Source organism: Budorcas taxicolor, chromosome 17 (genome assembly GCF_023091745.1).
Source record: "Budorcas taxicolor isolate Tak-1 chromosome 17, Takin1.1, whole genome shotgun sequence".
Lineage (NCBI taxonomy): Eukaryota > Metazoa > Chordata > Mammalia > Artiodactyla > Bovidae > Budorcas > Budorcas taxicolor.
In genome coordinates this window covers 72,385,109-72,412,738 of record NC_068926.1, presented here as the reverse complement: position 1 = coordinate 72,412,738, position 27,630 = coordinate 72,385,109, and the positions used below count along the sequence as shown (strand labels likewise).

The 27,630-nt window shown below is 65.4% G+C and overlaps 3 protein-coding genes across 9 annotated transcripts in view; 1 reads left to right on the top strand and 2 right to left on the bottom strand.

Moving 5' to 3' along the window:
- The window catches only part of MED15 (mediator complex subunit 15), a 41,833-nt gene extending 40,499 nt beyond the window's left edge, over positions 1-1,334 (top strand). For all 3 annotated transcript variants that reach the window (XM_052654971.1, XM_052654970.1, XM_052654969.1), the window contains 2 exons: positions 79-177; positions 595-1,334. In XM_052654971.1, coding sequence (XP_052510931.1) covers positions 79-177; positions 595-731 — 236 coding nt within the window. In that variant the 3' untranslated portion in view covers positions 732-1,334. The remainder of the gene's footprint in view (positions 1-78; positions 178-594) is intronic.
- A 692-nt stretch (positions 1,335-2,026) lies between these two features.
- Positions 2,027-6,175, bottom strand: CCDC74B (coiled-coil domain containing 74B). Its single transcript, XM_052655004.1, has 8 exons — positions 5,887-6,175; positions 5,368-5,412; positions 4,594-4,653; positions 3,626-3,785; positions 2,788-2,977; positions 2,463-2,542; positions 2,316-2,387; positions 2,027-2,224 (listed from the first exon to the last, which is right to left on the bottom strand). Exons 1-8 carry the CDS (start codon positions 6,140-6,142, stop codon positions 2,086-2,088), a joined length of 1,002 nt encoding a protein of 333 aa, XP_052510964.1. The 5' UTR covers positions 6,143-6,175; the 3' UTR covers positions 2,027-2,085.
- Positions 6,176-11,203: 5,028 nt separating this feature from the next.
- On the bottom strand, positions 11,204-27,356 carry SMPD4 (sphingomyelin phosphodiesterase 4). 5 transcript variants are annotated; one of them, XM_052654963.1, is made up of 20 exons: positions 27,291-27,356; positions 24,412-24,495; positions 23,689-23,775; positions 23,049-23,191; positions 22,883-22,958; positions 22,316-22,424; positions 22,170-22,222; positions 21,760-21,908; positions 20,505-20,637; positions 18,664-18,735; positions 17,088-17,174; positions 15,674-15,819; positions 15,321-15,411; positions 15,023-15,123; positions 14,647-14,810; positions 14,321-14,526; positions 13,927-14,160; positions 13,697-13,828; positions 13,425-13,553; positions 11,204-11,326 (listed from the first exon to the last, which is right to left on the bottom strand). In XM_052654963.1, exons 1-20 carry the CDS (start codon positions 27,354-27,356, stop codon positions 11,321-11,323), a joined length of 2,268 nt encoding a protein of 755 aa, XP_052510923.1. In that variant the 3' UTR covers positions 11,204-11,320. The 5 variants fall into 5 exon arrangements, with proteins under 5 accessions (XP_052510923.1, XP_052510919.1, XP_052510920.1 ...); XM_052654959.1 differs by lacking the exon at positions 11,204-11,326 and adding an exon at positions 12,168-13,155; XM_052654960.1 differs by lacking the exon at positions 11,204-11,326 and adding an exon at positions 12,168-13,155 and having other exon boundaries at positions 14,333-14,526.
- Positions 27,357-27,630: the final 274 nt, after the last annotated feature.

Sequence of the window (27,630 nt, the reverse complement as noted above, 5' to 3'; positions counted from 1 at the left end):
GGCCCCGCACTGGCCTCTGCAGGGCCTCCAGGCCCGGTGGGCACTGCCGAGTCATAGGTGGCGCCTTGTGTTTCGCAGATGACAGGGACCTCCCCAGCGTGCCACCGCTGGAGCTCAGCGTGCCCGCCGACTACCCCGCCCAGAGCCCACTGTGGATCAACCGGCAGTGGCAGTACGGTGGGTGATGGGGGGCAGGCACCCGACGTTCCTCTGCAAGCCCCTGCCCTCCTGAGGCCCTCCTGCCCTCTTCCTCAGTGGACAGAGCAGGTGGCCGCGCAGGCCCACAGGGAGGGGAGGCTCCCTGCCCACCACACCCCTGCAGTCCTGAGCAGCCGGCTCAGGGCTGAGGCTGGCCCAGCAGCCCCTGTGGGCCTCTGTGAGGCTCCTGGGGACCCATCTAGGGGACAGGCCCTAAGAACACTCCATTGGTGCCGACGTTCCTCCCCAGGCTCAGGGGTGGCCTGTGGAGAAGCAGGCGCTGAGGGCACTCCCCAGCCCAGCTGTCCACTGGAGTATGGGAGCTGGCACCCAGGCCCCAGGCTGGGGAGGGCAGTGGCGGTCCTGGCAGAGGCTCACGGCCGCCCTTCTCTGCAGACGCCAACCCCTTCCTGCAGTCGGTGCACCGGTGCATGACCTCGCGGCTGCTGCAGCTCCCTGACAAGCACTCGGTCACGGCCCTGCTCAACACCTGGGCCCAGAGCATCCACCAGGCCTGCCTCTCAGCCGCTTAGCCACACGCCGCTGCACGCCCCGCTTCCGCCCTCCTCGGGCCACGGGGCAGCTGGCAGCCTCCTCGGCCCCGTGTCGGACGTTCCTCGATGCTGGCTTCCTTAGCCCGGACCTCGGTTAGCTCTTCTGCTTTCCCTCCGCCTCGGGACCAGCTACACGCTTCCACACGTGGAGAGGCCCCGGCCACACCCCGGCCCTGCGCACGCGGGCTGCTGTCCCCTGCAGGGCCCGTGTCTACTTGGCACTGTGGGGTCCTGCGTGAGCCTCGTTTGTGTGCTGGAAAGCCTTCTGCCGTTTCCCGGGGGGCGTGCAGGACATAGGAGACCCTGAAGACACACGCACAGCTCTCTGGCCGCAGTCCGGGGTCGGGCGCGCCGCGGGGTGCCCCAGGGTCGGGCGCTCGCTGCAGGGCCCCGCCACCCTCCTCCCGCCAGGCCTGGCGCCCGCTCGGGTCAGGATGCTGTCCTCAGAGCCGGCGTTCTGAGAGACTGAGGCTCCTGCTGGGGCGCTGGCCAGCTGGCCCCCTGCTGGTGAGAGGGTCCCCCTTTTTGTACGTGCATCCCCGTGTCTTCTGTGGTTCTTATAATAAATTTATTATTCCTGTGTCTGTCATGGGTCTGTCACTGTGTCCCCCTGCCTCCCTGCCGTGAGTCCGGGGCCCTCTGTCCAGTGAGGGGCGCTGTTGGGGCGGAGCGAGGTACCCCACTGTGGAGGGGGACGCCTAGACTCCGTGGGGCTGGGAGGACTGTCCTGCCAGACAGGGGTCCAAGCTGAAGCTGTCACTCTGGCAGATGAGGGTGTCCTGCGGCCATCGCCAGGCGGGCCAGCATCCCGGGGAGGACCTTGCCCTGCGGCCATGGCCCCGGCCCTCGGTGGAGGAAGGTGGGCCAGGCAGGGCCACTCACCAGCTGTGTGTGCTGGTGGACGCAGGACGGTGTCGCGCGGGTGCCTGGCAAGCAGCCCCCTGCGCTCGGGGAGGAGCGTGCGGGCCGTGCCTCCGCTTCTTTTCTTCCAGGGCAGCCGCCGGGTCCGGCAGGCAGGGTGACTCCTGGCAGGCCCCGCCCGCCACCAGGCGCAGAGCCACCTGCCGCCAGGTGCAGAGCCGGGGTGACGGACGAGGCTCGCGACTGGGAGAAACGAGCTTTATTTCCAGTCTTCAACAGGCTCATGTTTATTCCATAACACGTGCGTGAGAACGCAGGATAGCAAAATACTGAGGGAGAAAATAAACAGTTCCCAGCCCCGAGACCACGTGCGGTGTCCGCCGTGGGCCTGGTCGATTGGAAGCTGGCTTGGCTTACGCGCGCTGGGGGTCCGTGGGGCACAGTCCCGCAGGGTGGTGGCTGGGCCCGGCGCTCAGAGCACCGAGCGGTGCAGCCGCCGGCCTTGCACCGCCTGCAGCCGCCGCTGCCGCTCTGCGAAACTGGTTTTGAGGCTCTGCTTCAGTGCTGGCAGGATGGCATGCTCTGCCATGGGCGCCCGGCTCAGGATCAGGCTGGGGGCAACGGAGGTCACTGCAGGCACCCTCCCCACCCCGCAGCCCCCGGGTGCAGAGGCTGTCCGCCTCCCATCCCGGCAGGACTTACCATTTCTTAGAGATGCCCTTGGTGGTGACCTTGGGGAGCTGCGTGGCCCCCAAGTGCAGGGCCTCCTGGTCTCTGGAGAAGGGAGTTGGGCGTGAGCCCCAGATGAGTGGGCCCAACCATGCCCCTGCAGCCTCCCGGCGCACCTACCTGGGCGAGCTGGGCCCAGCCTCCTCTGCGCCGGCCCTGGGCCTCTGGCTCCCTTCCAGGAGCGACTTGAGGTGCTGCAGCTGAAGGTAGGGAGGAGAGGCGCCCTGGGTGGGGCGGTGGGGCCCTGGGGCGCCCGTCCCCCTCCCCTTCTCCCCCCTCCCCTTCCCCGTCTCCCCCCTCCCCCTCCCCATCTCCCCCCTCCCCCTCCCCGTCTCCCCCCTCCCCCTCCCCCTCCCCTTCTCCCCCCTCCCCCTCCCTGTCTCCCCCCTCCCCCTTCACCCCCTTCTCCCCACCTTCTCCCCCTCCCCTTCTCCCCCCTCCCCACCTCCTGTGCCTGCAGGAGGTTGGCGTTCCACAGCTGCCGGATGACGACCTCACACTGCTGCAGCGTGGCGGGCTTGCGCAGGTGCAGGGGCAGGCCCGCCGAGGGGGGTGCCCCTGGCACCTGCATGCCCTTGTGCTGGCTGCCCACCGCCCAGGGGGGCACTGCGTTAGCGCTATCTGCTTCTTCGTCCCTGAAACAGTCATGAGAGCTGCCGGGGCGGAGGCAGGGCCGGGGCAGCCTGCCGTGGGCGGTCTCACCAGCTCTCAGGGCAGCACTTGCTCCAGAGTGCGGAGGGGGCGTCTCCACAGCCTGGCTCCCTTCTGTGCCCGGCAGCAGGCCCACCCCTTCCTCCCCTCGCAGCACACACTGAGGGGTGGGTGTGGTCGAGCTGCCCGGGGTCCAGCGCGGGGTGCCCACAGGCTGCAGAGAAGCAGGGGCGGGCCCGCTGGCCCAGCAGACAGCAGGCGAGTCCCAGGGAGGCCCTGCCCTGGTGTGCCGACCCTGTGCCCTCCAGAGTCCAGCACGGTTCCTAGGGGAGCCCCAACCAGACTCGGGGTTTTCTGGGTGAAAAGCAAGCTACTGTGGAGGCCTGGACGCTTTGCTTCTGTGTTTGAAAGCATCCTTTAGGGGTTGCTGCCAGCCCCTCTTGCAGATTCAGGCCAGTTCAGGGGGCCTGCTGGATCCCGGGGAGGGGAAAAGGCAGTGCCCACCAGGTGGGTCAGCCCAGCCTTCAGGAGCCTGCTTCCCGCTGGAGACCGTTTGAAAAGGCTACGCCGTGAGCGGGTTCCAGGCTGCGAGCCTGCCGAGCACACCGTCCCGCGGGCGCAGGGAGCCTTACTTGACAGGCCCCTGCACCCCAAGGGCCTTGTCCACCATGCCGCCGTGAAGCAGGGAGGCGACCGAGGTCTCCTCCAGGTCTGGCTGCGGGGGGCCTTCAGCTTTCCAGTCTGGCTTTTTAGAGGACCCGGGCTGGGGCTTTGCCTTGCCCTGAGAGCCGGCTGCAGGTCAAACCCAGACAGGGCCTTGTCACCAGGCGTCAGTGGGCCACGTGCGCCCGCGGGGCCCCACCTGTCCCTCGTAAAGGGCACAGGGGAGCAGCCTCCTTCTGGGCGGGGTGCTGGGAGGCACAGAGGCAGGGTGGGGCAAAGCCCGTGGGGGTCTGAATGTCCTGAAGGGGCCACAGTGCTGAAGGCTGGCTGCCCCAGCAGCTGAAGCAGGGAGAGAGCCCCACACGCCCTGCAGAGTGGTCCTGTGGGCCTCGGCAGAGCTCAGGGCCAGGGGGGCGGGGTTGGCCGGCAGCCATTCCCTGACTCTGAACCCCATTTTGGGCAAAATGAAAGTGAAGGCAAGATCTGGGCCCAGCCTGCACGAAGCCTGGAGTGTCAGAGGCACCGTCGGGCAGGGCAGCTCTCGAGGCTCTCACTTGGCTCTGCGTTGGGGCCCCCACCTGCGTCCTGCCTGCTTTGAGGGCTGAGCTGAGCAGGCGGAGGACCCCGGGGCTCCTGGGTCACACGTTCTGCCGCCTTGCACCCCACACCGATGGTCTTCCCTCCAGCCAGCCCGCTGACCTGTCCCCTGGCCCCAGCTCCCTCCTGGGCCTTCAGCTCACAGGCCCCTGGGGACCCTCCTGGGTCCCTTCAGCGTCTCCTTGACCCCCAAGTCCATGGGGCCTGGCTGAGGCGCCCCCTGAGGACCACCGCGGGCGGTCAGCGTGCTGCTCAGCACCCCACGCCTGCATCAGGCCCGCAGCACCCGAGGGGCCCTGCTCTACCCCGACCCCAAGCACAGAGGCGCCGGCGCACTCACCCGACACTGTTGTGTTCGAGACGGACTTGTTGGACTGAAGGCTGCAGCTCGACGTGCTGCCTGTGGGGTGCGGGGGGTCAGTGCACGGTGGCAGGGCCACGCTCCCGTCCCACCCGTTCCTGTGGCCCCTCCACACACGAGCAAGGCTGCCCCAGACCCTGCCAGTCCCGGAGGGAGCCGTGGAAGGGGGCTGCGGCTGGAACCGGGGTCCTGAGTGGGAGCACGGCCTCTCCCCAGGTCCCCTCGGGGCCCCAGCACTGTGTGCCCACATCAGCGCCTGGCGGCTGTGGGGCCCCGCCAGAGAAGGGTCCCTGCCACCCCCCCCCCCGCATGCCTCCCAGGAAGAGCGCCCTGGGGGCCTTGGAGGCTGGCACCGCTCACCACTCAGACCGCCTCCCAGTGGAGGCCTGGCCTCAGCAGGAGGAGGGGAGGGGAGCCCTGGGCAAGGCTGCGGGACAGGCAGGGGCAGATGAGGCCGTGGGCGGTTGCCGTGGAGACAGTGGGGCGGCCGAGGCCTCAGGGACCGGAGCTGGGGCTGTGCTGGGCCGGCCTGTGTTTCGGGCCAAACGTCTGGGGCCGCAGTGCACGAGGACGAGCCTCCGGGAGAGTGAGGCTGGGGTCCGTGGGGACGCGAGGGCGCTTCTGTCCACGGCCCCTGCTGCGCTCTGGTGCGGTTGCCCAGGCTGCAGCTGGGAGCCGTCTCTCTGGGCTAATCCGGGGGCTGCTCTTGAGGGCAGTCACTTTGCACGAGGCACCTGTGGGCCTCAGCCTTACCTTTCTTCTGTGGCTTTTGGTTCATGATGAGCTTGTAGTGGAGATCTGAAAGCAAGCATGGGCTCTGCTCGGGGCCACTCTGAGAGACACGGCTTGGCTGCCCGCAGCCCAGGCCTCCCTGCTGTGGCCCTGAGGAGCCCTGCCGTGTGGACCCGGACACGGCACCCTCGGGTGGACTCGGGGTGCCCCTGGCTGCTGCCTGAGCCAGAGCCCCTCCCTGCATCCGTGACGTCGGCGGGGCGCCCTCTGCCGGGTGGGCCCAGGCTCCGGGCGGGGGACAGAGCGAGTCAGGATGACCCAGGGGGCCAGGGACCCATCTGGGTGGGCTCGGCTTGGGAAAATCCATCGCCCTGCCTGCGCGGACCCGGGGCGGGGGGTGGGGGGCGGTGTTTCACTTCGACAAAAGGTTTTCAAAGCGGGCGGCCGGGTTTCCGTTGCGGGCGGAGTGGCGGGCTCGGGGCCCGGGTGGCGGAGCCCCGCGAGGCCGCCTCCCGAGGCCCGGCCCGCCGCCCGCCTCACCCTTGTTCTCGCGCTTCAGGCGCTCGATCTCCTCGTGGAGCTTGACCAGCGTCTCCGCGTGCTGCCGCTGCAGGAACTGCAGGCTCTTCTCCAAGTCCAGCACCCGCTTCTGAGCCTCGTTGGGCCCGAGCGACGCGCCGAGCTGCCGGGGCTGGGGGACCGCCGGCGGGCGCGGGCGCGGGCGCGACGCGCCCCGGGAGCCCGCGGTGCCCGAGCTGCGCGGCCGCGGCCCCGCCGCCACCCCCGCCGCGCTCATGTCGCCGCCGCCGCCGCACGCCCACTCGGTGGCCCGGCTGCCGCGACCTGGCGCGGCGTCGCCATGGGAACGGGCGAGCCCGCTGGGCGCGCGCGCGGCGGGGCGGGCCCTGCCTGGGGGCGGGGCTTCGGCGGGGCGGGCTGGGGGCGGGGCCTGGGGCGACCCTTGACTTCGTGCGGGTGTCCCGGCCCCGCCCCAGCGGGGCAGCTCGCTTGGTCACAGGCCGCCCCTCATTTCAGAAAGTGAAGAGGAACTAAAGAGCCTCTTGATGAAGGTGAAAGAGGAGATTGAAAAAGTTGGCTTAATATTCAAAAGGCTAGAATCACGGCATCCAGTCCCGTCAAGATGAGGAAGAAGTGGAAACGGGGACAGATTTTATTTTCTGGGGCTCCAAAATCACTGCGGACTGTGACTCCAGCCATGAAATTAAAGGACTGCTGCTCCTGGAATCAAAGCTATGATAAAATCAAAGCTAGATAGCACGTGAAACAGCAGAGACATTATTCTGCTGACAATGGTGCATAGGGTCAAAGCTATGGTTTTTCCCGTAGTCAGGTATGGATATAGAGTTGGACCATGAAGAAAGCTGAGCACCAATGAATAGATGCTTTTGAACAGTGGTGCTAAAAAAGATTCTTGAGGGTCCCTTGGACTTCAAGGAGATCCAACCAGTCAATCCTAAAGGAAATCAACCTTGAATCTTCACTGGAAGTGCTGAAGCTGAAGCTGCAATACTCTGGCCACCTGATTCAAAGAGCCAGCTCATTGGCAAAGCCCCTGATGCTGGGAAAGATTGAAGGCAGGAGGAGAAGGGGGCCACGGAGAATGAGATGGTTGGATGGCATCACCGACTGGATAGACATGAGTTTGAGCGAGCTCTGGGAGTTGGTGATGGACAGGGAGGCCTGGCGTGCTGCAGTCCGTGGGGCCGCAACAAGTCGGACACAACTGAGCGCCTGAACAGCAACATTCCTCTGACAAACCGCAGAGGCCCATCCTCCATTACAGGTCTTAGTTTAGTTATGTTCACTGGCTGTGTTTCAATAGTTCGTGTTCTAAATAGCTGACATGGTTACAGATGATACTTTAGATGACACGATTTTGTCTCAAAACTCAAAAGGTAGAATTTCCACTTCCAGTCATCGCAGACCCCTGTGCTTTATGAAGTGTGAACAAAACACGAAACAGCTGTCTGCAGGCACCAGAGGAGAACAAAAAGCAAACAGAATTTGCAAGAAGGCAGTGCTTGAAGAGCCATTTTCTCCTGAGGGCTCCTGATCAGCGAGACCGGAGCGGAACGCCGCCGGCTTCCTGGCTGGAGAGGGTGATGGGTGAAAACTGAGGGGTGCTGGAAAGTTCGGAGCTATGAACTCCCTTCAAGTGTGTGGCTGGCCTGAAATGCAGAAGGTCCCAGAGCAGGACAGAGCCAGAGGCCAAAATGGCCAACTCCAGGGGAGACCACGTTTGGAAACTAACAGAGATGCTTTCAGAGAAGACAGAGAAGTTTTTCATTTAAGCTCCCAATGAGTCACAGCTTGGGAATAAAGGCCGTACTTTAGAAATAAGAGATTTGCACGAAGAGCAAGGACAAAGTCAAGCTTCATCTGCCCCTATAAAATGTAAAGCCCAGCCTCCACAGGTCCTCTTCCGGTAACTCAGCCGCCCAGAGAACCAAAGTCAGAACCCAGAGCCTCACTGCCAAGCGACCTGTGACGTCAGAACTGCAATAGTGAAGCCCAGACGCTGTGGGGTCAAGCGGAAGAATTCAGATTCCGCCGACAGAAACAGGTCACAAGTAACTCTAGACAAGAGTTTCCAGCAGAGCGATGGGGGCTTACTTGGCCAGTCGTGTCCGACTCTTTGGGGCCCAGTGGCTGTAGCCCACCAGGCTCCTCTGTCCATGGGATTTTCCAGGCAAGAATACTGGAGCGGGTTGCCATTTCTCTCTCCAGGAGATCCTCCCCACCCAGAGATCGAACCTGGGTCTGCTGTATTGCAGGCAGATTCTTTACTGACTGACCCACCAGGGAAACCCGACAGAAAAATGCTGTATAATACCTGTGTAAAGTCTGCAGAAAAAGACAGTTGTGGTGATTGAAACCATGGAGAAGTTTAAAAACAGTTGGGGGAAATATATACACATGTATTCTGGTTTTCTGGCCCTCATGAAGAGCTGAACACACTGAAAATCACCAACTGTTCTTAGACCCATCAGAGCCCTGAGGTCTCAGGGCAACACACTGCCCTGTTTTGGGGACAGATGGGTACAGAGAGCCACAGCCTAACCGCAGCAGCGGCCTGTACAAGAGTCAGTGCCAGGCGGGGGGCGGGCGGGACAGTCTAAAGTGCAATTGATGAATTGCTGACCTGGCTCGGTGTGAACAAGGCTGAGAGTTAAAAAATGGGAGGAGACGCCTCCTATCTTAAGGGGCTCCCAGCGCTCCTATTGGGCTCTCACAGGGAAAAGTGGGTACAGGTGGGCCAAGGGCACTCGGTCAGGCTTGCAGGCAGCTGCCCATCAGCCAGACAGAAGTACGTTCTCCTGGGTAGAAACGACTCAAACGACACAGACGCCCCCAAGTCCACCCCGCCCCTGTCCCAAGGTGTGGACGCCGCCCAAGCCGCCTCTGTGCTTACGTACTTCCACTGACACGCCTGTGGGTTGGGCTTATTTGTCTGCTATGACTTTCAGCTGTTTTCCTGTAACGGGGTCGTGGCAGACATCCTGCTTTGCAACTTGGTTTCTGTTTTCTCCGCGGGTCTTGGTGCTCAGGGAGCCGTCAGTTCCTTGCTTTGTTGTTCTGTAAACTCTGGCTGGCTGTGCTGGGGCTCAGGTGCGTCACTGGGAGTGCACAGTCTTGGCTCTGGACCACCGTCACATCCCTTTGGTGTTTTTTTTTTTTTTTTGCTACACAGCGGTCTCTGGGCTCTTCCTGCGTCCGCTCTCCTGGGCCATCCTAACCCTCCTGGGCAAAGTCAAGGACAAGCTGGCTGTGCCGGCGACCGTGCGGGCCAGGGCTGTGCAGCGCGGGAGGCGGCTCCTGCCGCTGCACCCGCTGCAGCCCTGCGAGGCCAGCTTCGGTTAAGAGGGAGGGAACGTGCTTGCTCGGGGCCGGCCAGGAAGACAGACTTGGCTTCTGTTCATCATCCTGGCGACTCTTGTGGGGAATAAGTCAACCGGGAAACGACCACTGTCTTTTCTAAGGGCAGTGACACGGAGGCCGCTTTCTTACTGTCCCCTCCTCCCCAGTCACGCGCGCCTAGAGGGCCTCTGTTGATCTCGCTTTGCCCTTCGTCAGGGCCAGTGGCCCCGCAGTTCCCGATCCTGGAACAGGGAGCGCGCTGCGCACGGCCGGCAATACTGCCAGCGATCTGAGGGGAGACGCGTGTGGTGAAGACGTTCAGGCCCCTGAAGTTGTCTCTTGCCACTTGTCCTTTTGTTGTCATACCTGAAAAACCAGTGAGCTCGCTTTTCAATATTTGCTCCTGTGTTTTCTTCTAACGGTCCTAGTTTTAGCTTTTTCTTTAAAAATAAGTAATTAGGCTGCACCAGGTGTTACTTGCGTCATGCGGGAACCGCGTTGACTGCAGTGTTCGGCTTGTGTAATCTGAGTCCCCCGACCAGGGATCGAACCCACGTCCCCAGCGTTATAAGGCGGATTCTTAAAGGGCCATCAGGGAGGTGCCTTTAGCTGAGTTCTTCTACGTCAGTCTGGGATCTGAGCCTTGGTCAGGTCCCTTCACTCGTTCAACATTAGATTACAGGACCCCGTCCTGGCCCTTTCCTCGTCATGGACAGGCTAATGTATCCGATAGCTCACATTTTGGTCCCTGGATATGTATATAACAGGTATAGCAAGGTATCTGTCAAACGAATGTACTTGTTGGGCAGCTCACTTGCTCAACACTGGAGAGAAAAAAGTACAACACTCGTCCACAGAGAGCAAACGTCCTCATTGGACGGATGGTCAGTCATGAGTATTTATTTATTTATTCAGCATCTCCAAGTGCCCAGCACCACACAGATGACAAGAAGTGCGTCTTTGCTTTTATCTGTGGACAGTGGTTAGTCCAGAGGGGGCCCTCAGTCTAGCCCGGGAGGCAGAGGCGGGGAGGATGGACTGGGGCCAGGGGCATGGGGCTCCCCGGGCGGGAGGGAGGGGGTGCAGACCCTCAGAGGCCTGCCGGCGGGCCGAGCAGCACCCCGGGCTCCCGGAGAGGAGGGTGGCGGTGGGGCCGGCCGGGCAGGGGGCTCTTGCTGATCAGGCTGCCCTGAGTGTGGGTCTCTCTTTGGAGGCTTCAGACGCACAGACTCTGAGCTTCCTGGGAACATTCTGTAGGACACGGAAGCTTGAAACAGACAGGAAGGCTTCTGGGAAACAGTTCAGGAAGGACAGTGAGTCCAGCATTGGCTGCGGGGCTGGGAGGCCGGGGGCTCTGAGAGGCGACTGGTGTGGCTAACTTGGGCAGCATTTGGGTGGCTGAAAGGTCGAAGTCAGGGCGTTGGGGCTTGAGGGGGTGGGCAGCTGGCATAAACCACCTGAGGCTCTGGGTGGGGCTGAGATGTGCAAAACCCCCACCTCCAGCTTGCCCCCCCACCCCCCCGGGCTCCAGGCCAGCAGCCCCTCCTCAGGGGTCTCCCCTCGCTGTGCCCGCCCCCTGCCCCCCTCTGCAGCTCAGGTGCGGGTGCGAAACCCCGGGCCCATCAGCTAGATCCGTGGCGCCTGTGAGCGGCCTCCCCCACCGGCTCGCTCCACTTGTTTCTACAGAAACCTGCCTGTCCTCCCGAGCGGCTCAGAGCCACGAAGTAGGACGCGTGCTCAGGTTGTTGCTCCGGGAGCTTGGTGGCACCAGCTGCGGTGCCCGCGGGCTGGAAGCCACCTGGGCAGGCGTTGGCAGCGAGTAAGGCTGTTATTTACAGGGTGCCATGCAAGGGAGGGGAGCCTCAGGCCCACTGCAGCATGGCCGCAGAGTTAAGTGTCCTTTCCAGCGATCTCTCCGTCTGCGCTGGTCTTCACTGTGTCTGTGGGCTCTTCTCCAGTAGTCGGGAGCAGGCTTCTCGTGCTGTGGAGCTCAGGCTCAGCAGTCGTGGCGCACGGGTTTAGCTGCTCCGCGGCAGGTGGGCTCTTCCCAGATCAGGGATGGAACCCGTGACTCCTGAAGCGGCAGGCGGGTTCTTCAGCACTGCGCCGCCAGGGAAGCCCAAGTGAGTGGCCTTTGAAGGGGAAGTGGAGGGCCGGTGCCCCCGGGTCTGGGGCTGTAGCCGGCTGCCCTGGAAAACGACTCAGGACGCCTGTCAGGAAGCTGCGGCTCCAGGCACCCGGCAGCCACTCCTCTCTGGTGAGGTGGCCGTGGCGGAGCAGGAGCAGGGCCGGGCAGCGTCAGGGGCTCAACTGCAAACTCACCCCGGCATTCGGTTCCCACCTGGGCCTCTTCAGAACCGGGGCCCCTGCCCACCTTCCCACACCTCCCCGCCTGGGACGGCAGCCTTTCTCCCCTGGGACCTGTCTCCTGGGCTCCGCTCCTTTCCGTCCCGTCTCCACTCTGTAGCCAGAGCCCCCACACCACCTCAGGGTCCGTGTGACGGCGGGGTCCCCAACACCCCATCCGCTGGGCCCCCTGGGCAAAGCTGCCAAGCACTGTGTGGGCCCTGGCTGCCCTCCACACCCCACGCTCCAGGCCTGAGCATCGGTGGCACCCAGCCCCTCAACCTCAGCGTCCGCTTTTACTTCTGAATCCTGCTCCGTGAAGACCCCCCGGGTCCTGGCACAGCTGCGGGTACCACAGTGGGTGGCTGCTCCACAGTTAATGGTGTGTGGGCAAAGGGGGGCGTGGTGGCGAGCAGAGCCCCGGAGATGGGGATCCCCACCCTTGCAGGGGTGTGGTCAGGAGCCAGTGCTGTGGACATGGGACCCCAGACATCATCTCAGAGGTTGGTCGCAGAGCTGGTGTCCACGGGAACCGGTGGAAACTGGAGCCCCCTGTGCCCACAGAAGCTGACCGACGGCACCACAGGATTCAAGACCAAGAACAGGTTTATTCAGGTCCAGGGTCAGTTATAAGTTTGGCTTTTGGTCACAGGCCCCAAAAGCCACTGTTCTGAGTTTACATTAAAACACAAAGCCCAACATTTACAGTTTGAAAACTTAAAAAGACAGACACCAAAGCCTTTTAAAAATCTGGGTTGGCAAGTGCCTCCGGTGTGTCATCTGCGGGACAAAGGGCACGGAGGCCATGAGGGTCTGTGAACGTGCAGCCTCGTGCACTTGGAATGTTTCAAGGTCACCAAACCCTGTCCAAGCACCTGCTCTGAGGAGGACACAAATGGTGCTTCTGACCGCCTCTGGCTGTGCCCCAGGGCGGGCAGCCCGCCGTCTGCAGGGACAAGGCCTGCACATGGGGCAGCCCCGGCCGGTGGCCGTCTGCGTGCCTCTCCTCAGATGCAGGTGTGCAGCCCGGACTTGGCAGCAAAACTAGCTTAAAATCATGGACCAGAGAACCCCCATCTGATAAGATTCCCATTTGGGGCCTGATTCTTCTTGGGAGCCAGAGGCTGGTCTCCTGTTCTGGGGTCTCACTGTCCCCCCCTCCAGGGCCATGAGGGCAGAGACTGCAGACCCCCCGGGGAGGCCTGACTCCTGAGCTTCACACAGTGAAGAGAAAGGCACCTCCCTGCGGGGCCTCCGGCTGAGGCAGGGAGCCCACTGCTCCACCCTCCCCCTCAGGGAGGCCCGGGCCCTGCCCAGCAGGCTCTCGTTCTGCCTGCCAGGCGGCGGGAAACCAGCTGAAGACGCGCGGAGGTGACGGGCGTGGGGCGCGGGGCGCGGGGCGGCCCGGGGGCGGCGGGCAGCCGCTCTCAGAGCTGGTGCAGCTTGCCACGCTCGGTCAGCAGCGTCATCGCCACGGCGTACAGGATGTAGCCCAGCACGAGGAGCAGGGCGCAGAGCAGAGGCCCCACGCAGAACAGTGAGGCCACCGAGAAGGCCAGCAGCAGCGACAGCAGCGTCCGGTAGCTGCCCAGGAAGCGCAGGCTGAGCCGCGGGCCCCGCGTGCGGCTGGCAGCGTGGCCCCGCCCCACCGGGCTCAGCAGGCGCCGGCCTGACAGCCCCGGCTCCAAGAGATGGTAGCGGCAAAAGCTGCCCAGGAAGTCAGCCCGCGAGCACAGCGCCGCCATCTGGCCTGCGAACTGGAGCGGACGCAGGCTCAGTGGGCGAGGGGCGGGCTGGCGGGGCCCTCCCCACTCACCCTGCGGCTGGGGGCTGGCGGGGCCCTCCCCACTCACCCTGCGGTTGATGGCGGACGACAGCTGGAAGAGCGCGCGGACCAGGCTGGCGATCTCGTAGCTCCGGATGGGCTGCAGCTCCCAGTCACCCTGGTACTCGACGTCGAAGCGCCGCAGCCCGCTGACGATCTGGGGACGCAGGGCGCTGAGCGCCGGGCCACCCCGCCCCTAGGACCCGCCCCCGCCCCGCCCCTACCCGGTAGCGACCCCGCCCGTGGTACCCGCCCACTCCTGGTAGCAGCCCCGCCCCGCCCCGCCCCGCCCCCCAGCACCTGGTAGCGGCCCAGGGGCGTGAGGATGAGCCCGTCCTCGCCCACGATGCAGTCCGGGAGCTGCTTCTTCCCGTTCTCGTCCTGCGTCGTCCCCAGGGCAAGCGTCAGCTGGGCGAGCTGGGCCTCGCTAAGCTGCGGGGCGGGACGGACAGAGGGTCTCGTTCAAGGCCCGGGGAGCCATCCCCACCCAGACTCATCGCCCCGAGGGCGGGGGCGGGCGGCCGGTGTACCCGGAAGGCTTGGCACAGGTACTCCAGCGCCTTCTCCAGGTACTCGTCCGTCTTGCGGACGCTGTCCTGCCCCATCTCGTCCAGGTCGTTGCCCGCGTAGGAGCCGTTGCTGTCCGCGGGATAGAAGCCCAGCCAGGACAGGAAGGGGCGGCCGGCCGCGCCCTCCCCGCTCTGGTCTGAGAGGGACTTGGCCGTCTGCTTGGCCTGTGTGATGAGCTGCGCCAGACGCAGGACCTGCGGGCGGGCGGGCGGGGGTCAGCGTGTTCAGCTGCCTCCTGGCGCCCGCACGGTGTTTCCGGCTGAGGCGCACCTTCCAACAGACGCTGAGGCTGTCACCCGCATAAACTAGGCGCCCCCAGCCAGACGGGGAGCGGCGTGGCCGCGGACCACTCACCAGTGCCCGCACCTCGGGTCCGAACATCGGCGTGTACTTGCAGTCCTGGCCCTCCAGGCTGTACACGTGGCTCTTCACCTTGAAGGAGGCGTCGGTGACGGCCGGCGGCCACGACGAAAGGAAGCTGCCGGTGAAGGAGGGCGCTGCGAAGAGCCGGTGCTGCCGCTGCGGGACGCCGAGCTCGGGCTCCAAGAACAGCTGCTCACCTGGAAGGCAGGACGCCAGCCTGGCTGTGGCCCCAGGCGCGGGCGGATCCCCGGGGTCCCCAGGGCCGCCAGCAGTGGGCGCGGCCCAGCGCTCCCGGTGCCCTCTGGGTGGGGCCTCACCCCGTTGGATCATCTCGGCCAGGTTGGGCTGCGCGAAGACCTTGGCCACGCGGAACACCATGAGCGCGTTCTTGGGGCTGACGAGGTCTGTGCGCAGCGCGCGGTTCAGGAAGCCCAGGAAGAGCTTGGTGTAGACAAGCAGGTTCTCCTGCACGAAGGGCGCCCTGTGGTGGGGTGAGTCAGGACTCCTCCGGGCTCTGTCTCTCGCGCCTCGAGCGGGGTGATGGCAGGGGGTAGTGCAGAGGGCTGAAGGCGGGGTCCTCATGAAGAGGCCCTTCTCTGGGCGCAGGCGTGGGGCAGGGCTGAGGGGCTCTGCCTCAGTGCGTGTGGCGGGGGATGACGGGGACCGCCCCCAGAGCACCCGGGGCGGGCTCACCATCTCTCCGACACGCCGCGGGCCTGGCAGCCGCTGCCCGGGGCCTGCCTCTCGGGCGCATATCTCCAGGGCTGCAGGTAGCTCAGCCACATCTCCAGCACCTGGCGAGACAGAGGGGCTGGCACTGGGGGAGGGGGGGGAGGGAGGGGGGACGGGGGCCTGGCGCTGGGGGAGGGGGCCCTCCCCGCAGAGGTGAGGCCGGGGGCCCACCCCCGCGGGCGGGTGGGTTCAGGTCAGGGCTGGCGGAGCGCGCCCTCCCTCGGCACGCGCGGGGCGCAGGCGGCGCGGCGGCACTCACGGCTCTGAAGGATGCGTCCAGGGGCCAGTGGCCAAAGCAGTGCTGCAGGAACAGGTACAGCTTCTGCTGGACGAGCCTCGGGACGGCGGCCCTGCGGGCACGGGGGTGTCACCCAGAGCCCAGGCTGCCTGGCGGGCCCGCAGCAAGGCCTCCTGTGTGCAGCCCCCTCCTCAGAGGACACCCCAGGGGCACAGCACCCGGGCCTGGCCCACACGCCGCCGCGCCGCCTGCCCCTGCTGGCCTGAGCGCCAGCCTTGGCTCTGCCCTGCTGCCATGGGGGGGAGCGAGACGGGTCTCCCTGCTGCCCCTTCCTTGCCAGGAGGGGTCCAGGGACCGCCCCCGCCCACACACACCTCTTGAACTCCTCCAGGGGGCTGGCAGCGTGGGAGTGAGCGGAAGGAGAGGCCTGCTCAGGCCGCAGGCTGTTGGAGAAGGCATGCAGGTGCTTCAGCAGCAGCCGCACGACCAGCACGTGCTCCTCCGTGGGCATGAAGGCCTCCTGGGGGCCGGGCAGGGCGTCAGCTGACCCAGCAGGGTGTGCCGCTGACGCCCAGGGGGCTCCCTGCACTTGGGAGCTCTAGCGCAGCCTGTGAGCTGGGCTTCGGTCCACAAGTGCGGGCGGGCCTGAGACCACTGTGGGCTGCTCCCCTGCCCACCCCCAGCCAGGGGCTTGCCCAGGATGAGCAGCGCCGAGAGGGCACAGAAGGCCGGGCCCAGGGCACGGTCCCACAGGCCGCCCCAGCACAGACTCGGCCACGCAGGCCCTGGCGACCCCCAGGGCGGTACCCCTTCTGCCTGGGCTGCCTCTGGGCCTCTACGTGCTAGGCCTGCAGCACACCGGAGGGAAAGGGATACCGAAACGGGACTGAAAAGAACAGGGCCCCCCGGGCCTGCCCCCCCACGCATCTCGACCCCCAGCATTTCTGGGCCCGCTCCCGCCCTCGGCCGGCACCCGCACCACAGCCCGCGGGTTGCCTCCTCACTGCCGCGTCAGGCAAACCGCCTTCTTCAGTGCCTCCTGGCCTGAGGCAGTGCCCACGGGAGCCTGTGGCTGTTGCCCACGCCCTCTGCTTTCAAGACACCCATGGGCCGGCCTCCTGTTGCAGATGACCCGGCTGCTACCTAGGAAGGCCCTCCCCTGTCCATGGCGGCCCTTCTGGAACCTTCTCTCCCTCCTCTGTGCGGCAGCCAGGCGGGAATCGAGCATGACGTCTCATCCGTGCTCAAATTTAAGTTCAGGGCTGCAAGGCCCCACCAAGGGCAATGCTCCCTGACCGTGAGCGAGGCCCAAACTCCCTGGAGATCACATCGGGGAGCAGCGAACCTCGGGAGCCCACTGGCCTCACACTCCCATCCCGCTGCCTGCACTCCGTCCCTGGCACTCCTGCCTGAGCAGACCGCAGCCTCCACAGTCGCCACCCACGAGCCCAGAGGCGTCCTGTCCTCGGTCAGCCCCGGCACCAGGCCTGTGCTCCAAAGGCCGCACGGCTTTCCCCACAAACCGGGGCCGAGCACGCAGCACCACGACCCCTGCGGGCTGGACACCTGGGGTGGCCTGGAGCTTTGGCCAGGCAGCGCCGGTGACCGCAGCACAGCCAGCGGGTCCTGGGTGTCACTCTCGGCCACCTGGCTGCACCCCAAATCCCAGCGGGAGGGCCTGGCTCTGCTGGGAAGGGGCCTCTGCGTCACCACAGGGTGGGGGGGGGCGGGTGGGGGGCTGGGGGGGTGGGGGGGGGGGCGGGCGGGCAGAACGCGCGCGGCCAGTACTTGGTGGGCGTGGAGAGCCTGGAGGCTGGGGTGGGCGGGGCTGTGGAGGGCGCTGCAGATGCTGAGCCGGTAGTGCAGGACCTCCAGCTGGGCACGGAGAAGCCGGCGGCGGGGAGGGAGAGAGAGAGACAGACAGTGAGAAGGAGCCCCGTAGCCACAACAGACAACAGCAAGAGCACGTCAGGGAGAGCCTGCACCACGCACCAGGCCCCGCGGCCCCGGGCCGGGCACCAGGCCCCACTCGGCCCCGGCGGCAGAGGCAGGCCCCAGGGTCCCTGGGGCTCCGCGGTCCACCCACCCCCCGCGCCGCGGCAGCTTGTATGTCTGTGGCCTGGACACGCCGCTGTCACCAGGGCCCACAGGGCCAGGCCCAAAACGTGAAGGTGAGAAGCCAGTTGTAGACAGGGGCCCCTCCGCCCAGAAGAGAAGAGTCAGCAGTTTACGGGACTTCCTGGGCTGTTCCAAAGAGGCTCATCAGCACAGAACGGGGTCAACTCCCGGTCAATTCCCAGGTGTCGTGACACCGATGGGAGCCCCAGCCTGGAAGCTGTCTGCACGGGCTGGTTCCCAGAGGGGCTCCAGGCAGCACACCGCCCACCAGGCCCATCCTGGACTCCCACCTGGAGACCAGCCCCGAACTCGCCAGGCCCGCAGACACACAGCCTCCCATCAGTCCTGCGGCCGTGGCCACACACACCCAGAGATCTGGATCCGAGCGAGGGGCAGTGAGGCTGGCCCACTGCCCCGGACCCTTGCCTAGCCCCCGCGGCAGCCAGAGCCGCCCGGCACACGGCCTGCCCGCGGGGGCCTGCCCCTTGGGTCCCATGCTTCACCCAGCGGACATGCCAGACGCCGGGAGACGACCCGGCTGCGCTCTCAGCAAGGAGCTGGGGAGCCTGGGGACCCCGCGGGCCCACAGCCTGCAGGAGCTCCAGAACAGCGACCCCAGGGCCTCTGCGGCTGGCTTTCCACACAGCCTGCCTCCTCCCGTGTTATTTTCCTGCCCCAACAGATGGCAAAGGGCAGAAAGTTTCTGGGCAACTGGCCGGGCCTTCCCACTGCCCCCAGCCCCAGTGCCCGGGTGGAGGGCTAGGCCCCCAGCTGACAGGCGGCCTGGAGCCACGGCTGAAGACTGATGTGGGAGGCTCCCGGGCTCCTGGGCCAGGTGCGCAGCACCCGGCAGAAGCAGGCGGGGCGGGCGGTGGATGGGAGGCCCAGGGTGGAGCCTGACCCACTCGGCCCTCCTGCTCCTGGGGCACCCTGTAGAGCAAACCCCCGGGGACGGCAGAGGCCGCAGGGCTGGGGGGCCGAGGACTGTGGCCTGCAGCAAGGGCAGGGCCTGTGGAGCGCCCTGAGGCCCGCCTGCCGCAGCAGAGCCCCCCCCCGTCCCTGACCCGCCTGGGGGCCGCAGGCCTCCGCACACACAGGCGGCCCGGCAAGGGAGGGGGCTGTCCCGGGAGAGCGGGATGCAAGCCCGGCACTCCGCACAAGCCGCCTGCCGCCCAGCGCCTGGGGAGGCGAGCCCACAGCCCGCCCGAAACCGGAGCGCAGCACGAGCAGGAGCAGCAGCAGAGACCTTGGCGTGAGGGGCCTGCATCTTCTGGTACATCTCCAGAGAGTAATGATGGAGCCACATCTCCACAAGCACCTGCAAGAGAGCACGGGCGGGTCAGCAGGCGCCCGGCGAGGGCTCCAGACCACTCGGCAAGGGAACGAACAAGCTTTCCACCAAGGCTGCCGGGAGAGCAGGACCCCACTGCACACGGCGCAGTCAGACCCTCACTCAACCCGTAAACGAGAAACAACGCACAGTGGATCAAAGACCCGAAATGGGGCGGAACCGCAGCGCTCCACGTCCCACAGCGCTGGGCTCGACGCTGACTTCCTACGTGTGACTCCAGCAGCTCAGGCAGCAGAGGTGGGAACTGGGCTGCACGGACACTGAAAGCTCTCCTGGGACTTCCTTGGGGCCCCGCGGTTAAGAATCCGCCTGCCAGCGCGAGGGACACAGGCCCAGTCCCTGGTCCGGGAGGATCCCACGTACTGTGGGGCACCTGAGCCACACGTGCCGAGCCCGCGCGCCGAGAGCCGGCTCCCCCGCGGCCCCCACAGCCGGGCAGCGGCCCCGCGGCCAGCAACGAGGGCCCAGCACGGCCAGTGAAGGAAACTTCAGTAAGCACTAATTAAAACCTATCTTCTGTGCATCAAAAGATACGACACGCAGACTAAAACAGCAGTTCACAGAACGGGGAAAAGGCTGGCCAGCCGTGTCTCAGGAAGGTTAACACTCTGCTTATACAGAAACCGCGGGGAAGCCAATAACAACAAAAACGCCACCTCAAAACCTGGCAAAGGCCTCGAGCAGACAGCCCTCCCAGGCTCACACATGGCCAACAAGGGCGAGAAAGGCCCGACAGGCCGGTCACCACCACTAGGACACGGCAGTCAGGACCCAGAGTGCCCGAGTGTCCCGAGGACGCGCGGCAAGTGGGGCCCGCGTGCCCCGCCGGGGGCGAGGACAGACGGCCCCGCCTCCGTGGAGAGCAGCGCGGCAGGCCTCAACAGCCCCGCAAAGGGCCAGGCTCAGGACAGCCACAGCAGCCAAGAGTGGGGGCAGCCCACGTGTCCGTCAGAGGGACAGACACGCGGCACGCGTGCAGCAGGACCGCGCTGGCTTCAGAGGGAGGGGCGCTCTCAGCCACTACGCAGACGAGCCTGCGGCACCTGCTAAGGGAACCGAGGCCAGCGAGCCAGAGGCGCTGCTGACGCCCAAGAGGCACCGGCGGGGGGCCCATCACGGAGCCAAGCGGGACGTGGGTGCGGGGCTGGCGGCGCGCGGAGGGACTGCTGTCTGATGACAGATGCTGGGTCTCATGGGTGGAAGGTTCTGGAAACTCGTTACGACACAGTAAACACCCTAACGCTCTGTGACTGTTGCCTTAAAACATTTCAGACTTACGCTCTATGTTACCTGTTTCACCATGTTCCAAAAAACCCCAGAACCCCATTGCGGCCACACTCCAGGTTCTGAACAAGCCGGCTGTGGTGACGCCCGCAGGCTCTCTGGGGCCGGCTCAGGGCACAGGCGTGGGGCTGTGTGACACCCACACAGGGGCCCTGCAGGGAGGGGCGGGCCTGCTGACCAGGGGCAGGCCCCGTGCCTCAGCGCCCGAGACACGCGGGGGGCCAGAGGCGGGGGGCCCAGCCACGGGAACGGAGGCCGGAGAGCCCCCGTGTCACCAGGAGAGGAGGCTGAAGCTCCACGGACGGAGCAGGGAAAACTGCCAGCGCCACAGGCGACAGTGGGCAGACGCCGTCCCGGCGGCAACGCTCCCCGCCAGGCGCAGCCTCCTGGCTCTGCCTGCGGGGTGGGCGGCGCCCGGCACCGGACCGGCTCCTGCAGACGGCTGTGCTCACCTGGAGCAGCGTCTCTGACCGCCAGATCTCGTGGGAGGCGGGGTCCGCGTTCACCGACGTCTGGTGGGAGACGTGCCGCTTCAGGAGGCTGGTGTGGTGCAAGCCGTAGGACGCGAAGGGCATGGCCGGCGTCCTGGGGACAGGCAGACAGAAAGCACATCTGGGGACAGGGGACGGGCCACCCGGGGGCAGGGGTAGGCCCAGCTGAGCTGCTGTGCATGAATACAGGGGAGGAGGCTGCCTTCAGGGCCGCAGCGAGGAGCGAGGCGGGAAGACGGGAGGAGCGTCAGCTGGCGCTGCCCACCCACAACGGGCCCGGCCGAGGACCGCAAGGGGCGCAGACGCCACCCACGAGGTCCCCCAGGTCCGTTACTTGAGACCCAGGCACTTATTCACCTTCCCCGGAGGAGGGCCGCGTCATCCCTCAGCCCGGCCAGCGTCTGACCGCAGGGGACACCCTGTCAGGGTCGGGACCCCCTGGACAACGGGGAGACAGCCACGAGCGGGAGGCAGGGGGCTGGTGAAGCCCGAGGGGGCTGTGGAGCCGGGCTGGAGGGCCCTGCTCTGCAGAAAGGCCGAGGAGACCACGGCTTTCAGAAAACACTCAAGAGTTAAGGCGTGACAGCCACGTGTCTTGTAACTTGTTCAAATAGCTCAGGAAAACACACACAGATTCACAGAATAAAACTTGGAAACCAGGCAGGTCGAGGGCCTATGAAAGTACACGTAGCAACTTGTAAAGCCCGGAATTACACCTTAGACGGAGCAAGCCAAATCCGGCCCAGCTGAAGCCTGTCTGGGGCTGTGAATGCCCCCCCAGCCCCCGCTCCACACTCCCCACCCGTCCTGTCCTGTCCTCGGGGCCCCTGCTGCTTGAGCGCGGGGTGACTCAGCACGTGCCAGCGGATGGGGGGGTGCGGGGGGGCTCCACAGGCGCGCCCCCCCGTTCTTCACAGCCAGGACCATCGGCCGTCCCCAGGTCCGAGTCCCTCGCCAGCTGCTCACCGCCTGGCCTGGGCTCGTGTGCCCCATGGGGAGAGGGCAGCCAAAGGCGGAACACAGCCTGGGCCCATTCCCAAGGCCAAAGAACCTGCCGCTTCAGAGAAGCCCGGGCCAGGGCGGCTGGGCCGTGGAGCCTCAGGCCGCAAGAACGTGGACAAGGCTGAGCACTGGGCACGCAGGGCAACACCACCATCCCAAGGGCAACGCACCGCCAGGAGGAAGGGGCACCTCGGGCACGGGCCGGAAGCCTCACCTGGGAGCCGGCGAGGGGCTGGGCCCCCCCGGGCTGGAGAGTGGGGGCAGCACGCTGCCTTCCGTGGGCAGGAACCACGCCAGGTACCTATCCACCAGGATGAAGTAGGCGCAGTCGGAGGTGCGGACGTGGAGGGCCCCGGGGGGCGGCTGCAAGCAGAGCCCCATGATCGCGGCCGCGGACTCCACCCCCGGCAGCTGCCCCTGCCTGGAAGGCACCCTTGCGGGAAGCCCCCTGGACCAGCACTCGGGGCGCCCACCTGCCCCAGCCCGTCACCCTCGCTCGGGGAGGGCAGCCTGAAGGGCAAAGGCTGCGGGCACAGGGCGGACGGAAGGTGGCCAGCTCAGCCTGCCTGGACAGGAGCCCTGGGCGCCCCCGCCCCGCCCCCAGGCGGCTTCAGCCCTCCTCACCTTCTGAGCGATTAGGCTCCAAGCAAAAAAGAACATGTAGTACTCGAAGGGGTCTGTGGGCTGCGTCAGGGGGCAAACGGCAGGGCGGCACCCCCCCGCCCGTGCCGGCTCCCCCCACCCCGCCTCCCACGGCTGACAAAGGATACTGAGCGCCAGGTACAGGCCGAGGCCCCCGGTGGGGGGCAGCTGTACCTTGTTGTGGTACAGGGGGCTGTCGGGAAGCACACGCTCCTGGATGGACGCCTTCACAGGCCCCTGCAGACACAGGGGCGGCCTGGGGAGGCTGCGGTGGAGCCCAGCCCTGACCCTGCCTGGGGAACCTCGCTGTCCCCTGCCCGTCGCGCGCTCCCCCCACGTCCCCACCAGGCCCGCTGCAGCAGGGCGCATCTTGGCCCAGCCAGGCACACGATGGATCCCATCTGTTGTGCTTCTGAGCCCCGTGAGCAAGCCCGCCTTTAACTCGCCCACAGAACTGCAGACTCAGTAAACAAAGCCTGTAGGCACAGGCCCTGGCACTCAGCTGGAGGCCACTGGGCCTTCCCACCGCGAGGTTCAGATCACCTCTGGGAAAACAGTAACTGGCAAAGTTCCAACGTGTGGTGCCTCCTGGGCCAGACCACGCCAGGGTGCTCTGGCCACCGTCCCACCCTGCGGGCCCGTCTGCTGCCGGCACCGTGACCACGAGCCCACCTCCACCACCGCGGCTTACTTACGGGCAGGTAGGAGACAGGAAAATCAAACTTATAGTCTTCGGCCTGAAGCTTATACACCAGTTTCATCATTGGGCCTCTGAACGCAAACGACAGAAGCTGGCAAGTGAACGGCGAGCCAGACGGGACTCCCAGAGCACTCTGGCCCCGCGTGGGCAAGGCGACCTACCCAGGGTCCAGGAACTCCACGGCCACACTGTGCTCCACGGGGCTCGCGCGGCCCTGCAGCCAGCGCAGGCCCCACCCGGGCAGGACGCCGTCCAGGCTGCCGAAGATGCTCTCAACCAGCCACGGGAAGACGCCCTGCAGCTCCTGCAGCGGCGGGCGCTCAGAGCAGACCCTCCAGGCGGCCCCGCCCGCCTCCCCGCCGGGCCTGTACCCAGGGCCTGCTCCCTGGCCCTGTACCCAGGGCCTGCTCCCTGGCCCTGTACCCAGGGCCTGCTCCCCGGCCCGGGGCAGCCATGGCGATGTGGCCGCTGCGTGTCTGGCTCTAGCCAGCACGGCACACCTCTGTGCTGGATGCGGCTCGGGCAGGCGCGGGGAGGGACGCCAGGCTTCCATCTGCCCCGCACTGGCAGCGCCGCCCATGGGACAACCATGACCGCCTCCAGACACGGCCAAAGGCGCCTGTGGGCCCGCAGCTGAGAAACCCCAACCTACGTGCCCTCGTGCTTACACATCACAGACCTGAGTTACACCTGGGGTCAGGCCTCCGCAGGGAGCGCTCAGAGGTGCGAGGGGGGCTTGCGGACCCTCCTCTGGGAGCATGTGGGACACGTCCCCATAAAACACAGACAGCGGAGCCTTACCTTTGCTGGAAAGTCCTCGATGACTTTAACCAAGTCTTGGCAGCGCTGCGCAAAGGGCTTGTTTATAGAGTCAGCTTTCAGGCTGGCCTAGGAGACGGATCCAACCAGAACACGGTGAGCACCCTGCTGGGAGTCAGCCCGGAAATCCAAGTGACAGGCAGGAGTCGGACACAGAAGACGCGCGCCATCCCGACCGGAGAAAAGACGGTCAGCGGGAAAGGCCAGGCTTCACCCGGGCAACGCAAGGCCCCGGCCGTCTCCACACAAGGGTGGGGTCCACAGCATGTTGGTCAGCGGCGAGACCCCGCTGTGCAGGCTGGGGCTGGATCTGCTGGCTTTCGAGCAGCACCAGGAAGACCCTGCTCCCAGGTCAACATCCACAGGAAAGCCGAGGCCTGGCACCCCAGCAGAGCAGGGGACTTCCGACTGTCACCAACAGCAGTAAGCGTATCAGAACACCTCGCCTTCATGTAAGGATTTACGAGACGTGAAGATGCAGGCGTCCATTCTTCACCCTTGCCCGCCCCAGCCAGGAACACCGGGGAACAGACATTTCTACGACCCCCTCTTGGAAATGCGAAAACTGGGGCTCAGTGGCTGCATAAACCAGCACACACCAGAAGAGGGCAGACTCGCCCCAAAAAGCAGGCGCTGCTGAGTTCTCCAGCCCCTCTGCTACAGAACCCCTGTCCTGTGGGCCCTCGGCGGGCAGCGGACACTTACCAACAGGAAGCTGGGCTGCTGCAGGTGGGGGAACGCCATGGCAGCCTGCCTCGCAGGGTCCGGAGCGGCCGTCTTAGGGGACCACTGCAGGGACAGAGACAGAACCTCAACGACGAGGTTATCGCAGCACTTCACAGAGCTCAAGCAAGGCCCAGTCCAGTGGCCAGCTCCAGAGCCAGGACCGTGGGGCGAGCCTGTGGTAAAGCAGGGCACCGGCCACGTGCCAGGCCTGGTTCTGGCGGCTCAGCATCCGTTCCTCATTTACTCCTCGGGCCAGGCAGGCAGGATTCTAAGGCCAGCCCTGCCAGAGTCCCGTCTCCGGTTGTTCAAATGCTCTTTGAAAGGGGTTTTACAGACAGGTTAAAGTCTCAAGTGTGAGAGCTGTAAGATTCAGAGTAGTCCTGGCTACCAGGCAGCAAGAAAATGGGGACCTTGGTTCCACCCTACAAAGAGCCGGACCCGCCGGCAACCTGCGTAACCCTGGAAGCAGGTTCTTCCTGCGCCTCCAGATGAGAGCAGAGCCGGCCAGCACCTTGAGGTCAGTCTTGAGACGCCCTCCGCTGAGCCAGCTGGGCTGTGTCCTCAAACACAGCCATGAGGTGCCAGCAGGTGCAGTTTTAAGCTGCGAAGCCTGCCAAGCAAGGACAGAAGGCACATCCTCACGGCGACCTGTGGGGCAAGGCGGACGCTGAGGGAAATGGAGGCACAGCCGGGACGGAGACCCACACGCCTCCTCAGGGCTCTCTAGAGAAGGGCGGGCGCACCTGCTCTATCCTACCTGCACCCTCTGCGAAGGGAGCGGGGAGGGGACGAGCACGCTTCGCCAGCAGAGCCTCTGACGCCACTAGAAACTCAGGGGCAGCTCTCCAGACTCCCCCTCCCTGTGCCTGCGGGGCAGAACCCAGAAACACGCTGACCCAGCAGAGCCGGAGGCTCCGCGCCCTCGACGGCACTCCGGGCACAGCTCTGCCCACGGCCGAGCAACAATGCTGAGGGGGCAGCTGGCGGGCAGACCTCTACGTGCATGGAGAAGCCGGGCGGGCATCTCTGCCACTGGGCATTACAAACACCTCCCCGAGACCAAGCGTGCTGGACCCCGCCCCTGGCACATGGCCCCCAGCCCTGTCTGTAGGAAAGCTGAAGTCTGCCCGGCACCCCTGTGTCACAGAACACCCGGCACAAGCAGCTGATGGTTGGGACAGTCTGATGCGCACTCCTGAGTTGTTTACAGACGCTCCAACTGCCAGCAGAAGGGAAGAGCCAGCTGTGCGATGACGGCACTGCAGCCATGACGAAAGGCGCTCCGTCCACAGGCAGCAGTTCTGAGAACCGGCCTCGAGACAACGGGTCAGACGCTGCTGTTCATGATAACCTACGTCTCTGTGGGCATCGAAATAACTGTAGCTTGCTCTGCCCGTATATGTCAACAGGCACAAACTGTCAGCAAGAAGATGCTCCAGACCCACGCCTGCATCTCCCACCCAAGGAACACACTGTCCTAGGTCCACAGAAGCAGTTTCGGAAGACAGGCTTTTGCCCCGAGTCCCGCAGAAACGGAGTGCTGCCCGGGGGATCTGTAAGCAGGCCCTTCGCCCTTTCCTGTATGCCCATTTCTGCCCTGCTCAGACCTTGTAGAAATGAGGTGATCTGGTGGCATGCAACCTAACTCCTGACTCAGGGTCTACTGAATGCCCACAAAACCCTGCCTAACTTGTTGACTCTTTTCCTAGACTAAAAAAGAGTAAAAATGAAAAAGAATGACCAGCTCTCTGCCCCCAGGTTCCCTCCTGGCAATCCTGCAGATTAGCAGGCAAGACAACAGCTGAAAAACGACCAGGAGGAGACCGCCAGCCTGCACGAGATGGAAAGTGACGCAGAGCCTGACGTCCTGCCAAAACGATTCTGAGATTCTTTCCCCTTATCCCTTTAAAAACTCACTGCGGAGCATAATCTTCAGAGTCGGCTCTGGAACACCAGTCTGCCTTCTCTAGCTTTCTGATTAAAACAACCTTTCTTTTCTCTTGACACTTGCCTTTGGAGTATCCGCTATCGAGCTGTGAGTAGCCAAATTTCGGTCCAGCAACACGGAGTCTGCTCAACTCCTAATTAAACTAAACATCGGCTTCAGTTTTAAGGATGACTTTAAACGCTCAATCCTGAACCAAGCGGTCCAGAGAACAGCGTGCACTATTCAGAAAAGATCAAAGCGGCATAAACCCTGCACTGCGGGCCCGGGGCAGAGCGTCAGAGACGATGAGGTGAAAGCTGCTCCTTCCTTGGAGAAAGCGGGCAGCGGCAGCGGCTGAGTGAGCCCGAGGCGCCCAACCGCGGAATTTCGGGGAGAGGGCAGCGTCCCGATTCTCCTGCCGCGCCGCCTGCTCTGGGACCCAGCCTCCGCTTCACCCCGCCACCTCCACACCCGCTGCCGTCAGGAGCGCCTTCCGACCCGGCTTCGAGGTCCCTCCTGGAGCCGCAGCCTCGGCGGCGCCCATCTCGTCGGGGCCTTCCTCCGGCCGCGCAGCGAGCAAGACGCCCTGCCGTCTGCGGCTCGCCACCTCCCGGCGACCCTCGGAAGCCGAGGCTCCGCACGGCCAGCACACCCGGGGCGGGGAAGGGCGTCGGGCCGAGACCCACCCCCGCCCCCCACAGCGTTCGCCGGGGAGCCCCAGGCTGTCGGTCCCCCACCGGGCGCAGGAACGTTAACCGGGCGCCCGCCTGGGCGAGGCCCGTGAGGCGCGCGGGAAGGCGGCGGGAGGGCGCGGCGCTCGACGCCCTGGTCCGATGCCCCGGGCTCGCCTGGGAACGGAGCCGACTTCTGTGGAGGTTTGAGGCGGCTGCCGGGACGCTGGTCCCGACCGCGCGCGACTCCCACCACTCACCCGAGGAACCCGCAGCTTCAGGGACGGAGGCCGCCATTCGGCGACTAGGCGCCGAAATGTCGTCATCAAGCTGCGCGCGTCGCGTCCCCGGGCGGGCGCGGTGAAAAGCGCGTGCGCAAAGCCAAGCCCCACCCCCGCCCCGCGGGTTTACGGGAGGCCCGCCTCCGAACGCGCGCGCGCAGCGGGACCTGGCGGCGAGGACCGCGCGTGCGCAAGAGGAGCGGCCTCGCGTTACGGTTAGGGCCTGGAGGCGCGCCCCCTGGCGGGGGCCCGGCGCGGGACAGCCGCGCGCCGGGCCTGGCGGGCATTTACTGGGCGAGCGCGGGGCTCTGCGTGCGGG

Coding starts and splice junctions, on each gene's coding strand:
- CCDC74B (XM_052655004.1), bottom strand. CDS start 6,142: ATGAGCGCGGCGGGGGTGGCGGCGGGGCCGCGGCCGCGCAGCTCGGGC. Junction 5,413..5,886: donor CCTGAAGCGCGAGAACAAGG/GTGAGGCGGGCG, acceptor GCTTGCTTTCAG/ATCTCCACTACAAGCTCATC. Junction 2,225..2,315: donor AAGGGCATCTCTAAGAAATG/GTAAGTCCTGCC, acceptor CGTTGCCCCCAG/CCTGATCCTGAGCCGGGCGC.
- SMPD4 (XM_052654959.1), bottom strand. CDS start 27,356: ATGACGACATTTCGGCGCCTAGTCGCCGAATGGCGGCCTCCGTCCCTG. Junction 15,412..15,673: donor CCCCTGGAGGAGTTCAAGAG/GTGTGTGTGGGC, acceptor CCGTGCCCGCAG/GGCCGCCGTCCCGAGGCTCG. Junction 14,161..14,320: donor GACCCGAGGTGCGGGCACTG/GTGAGTGGTCCG, acceptor GCCCGCCCGCAG/GTCCTGCGTCTGGCGCAGCT.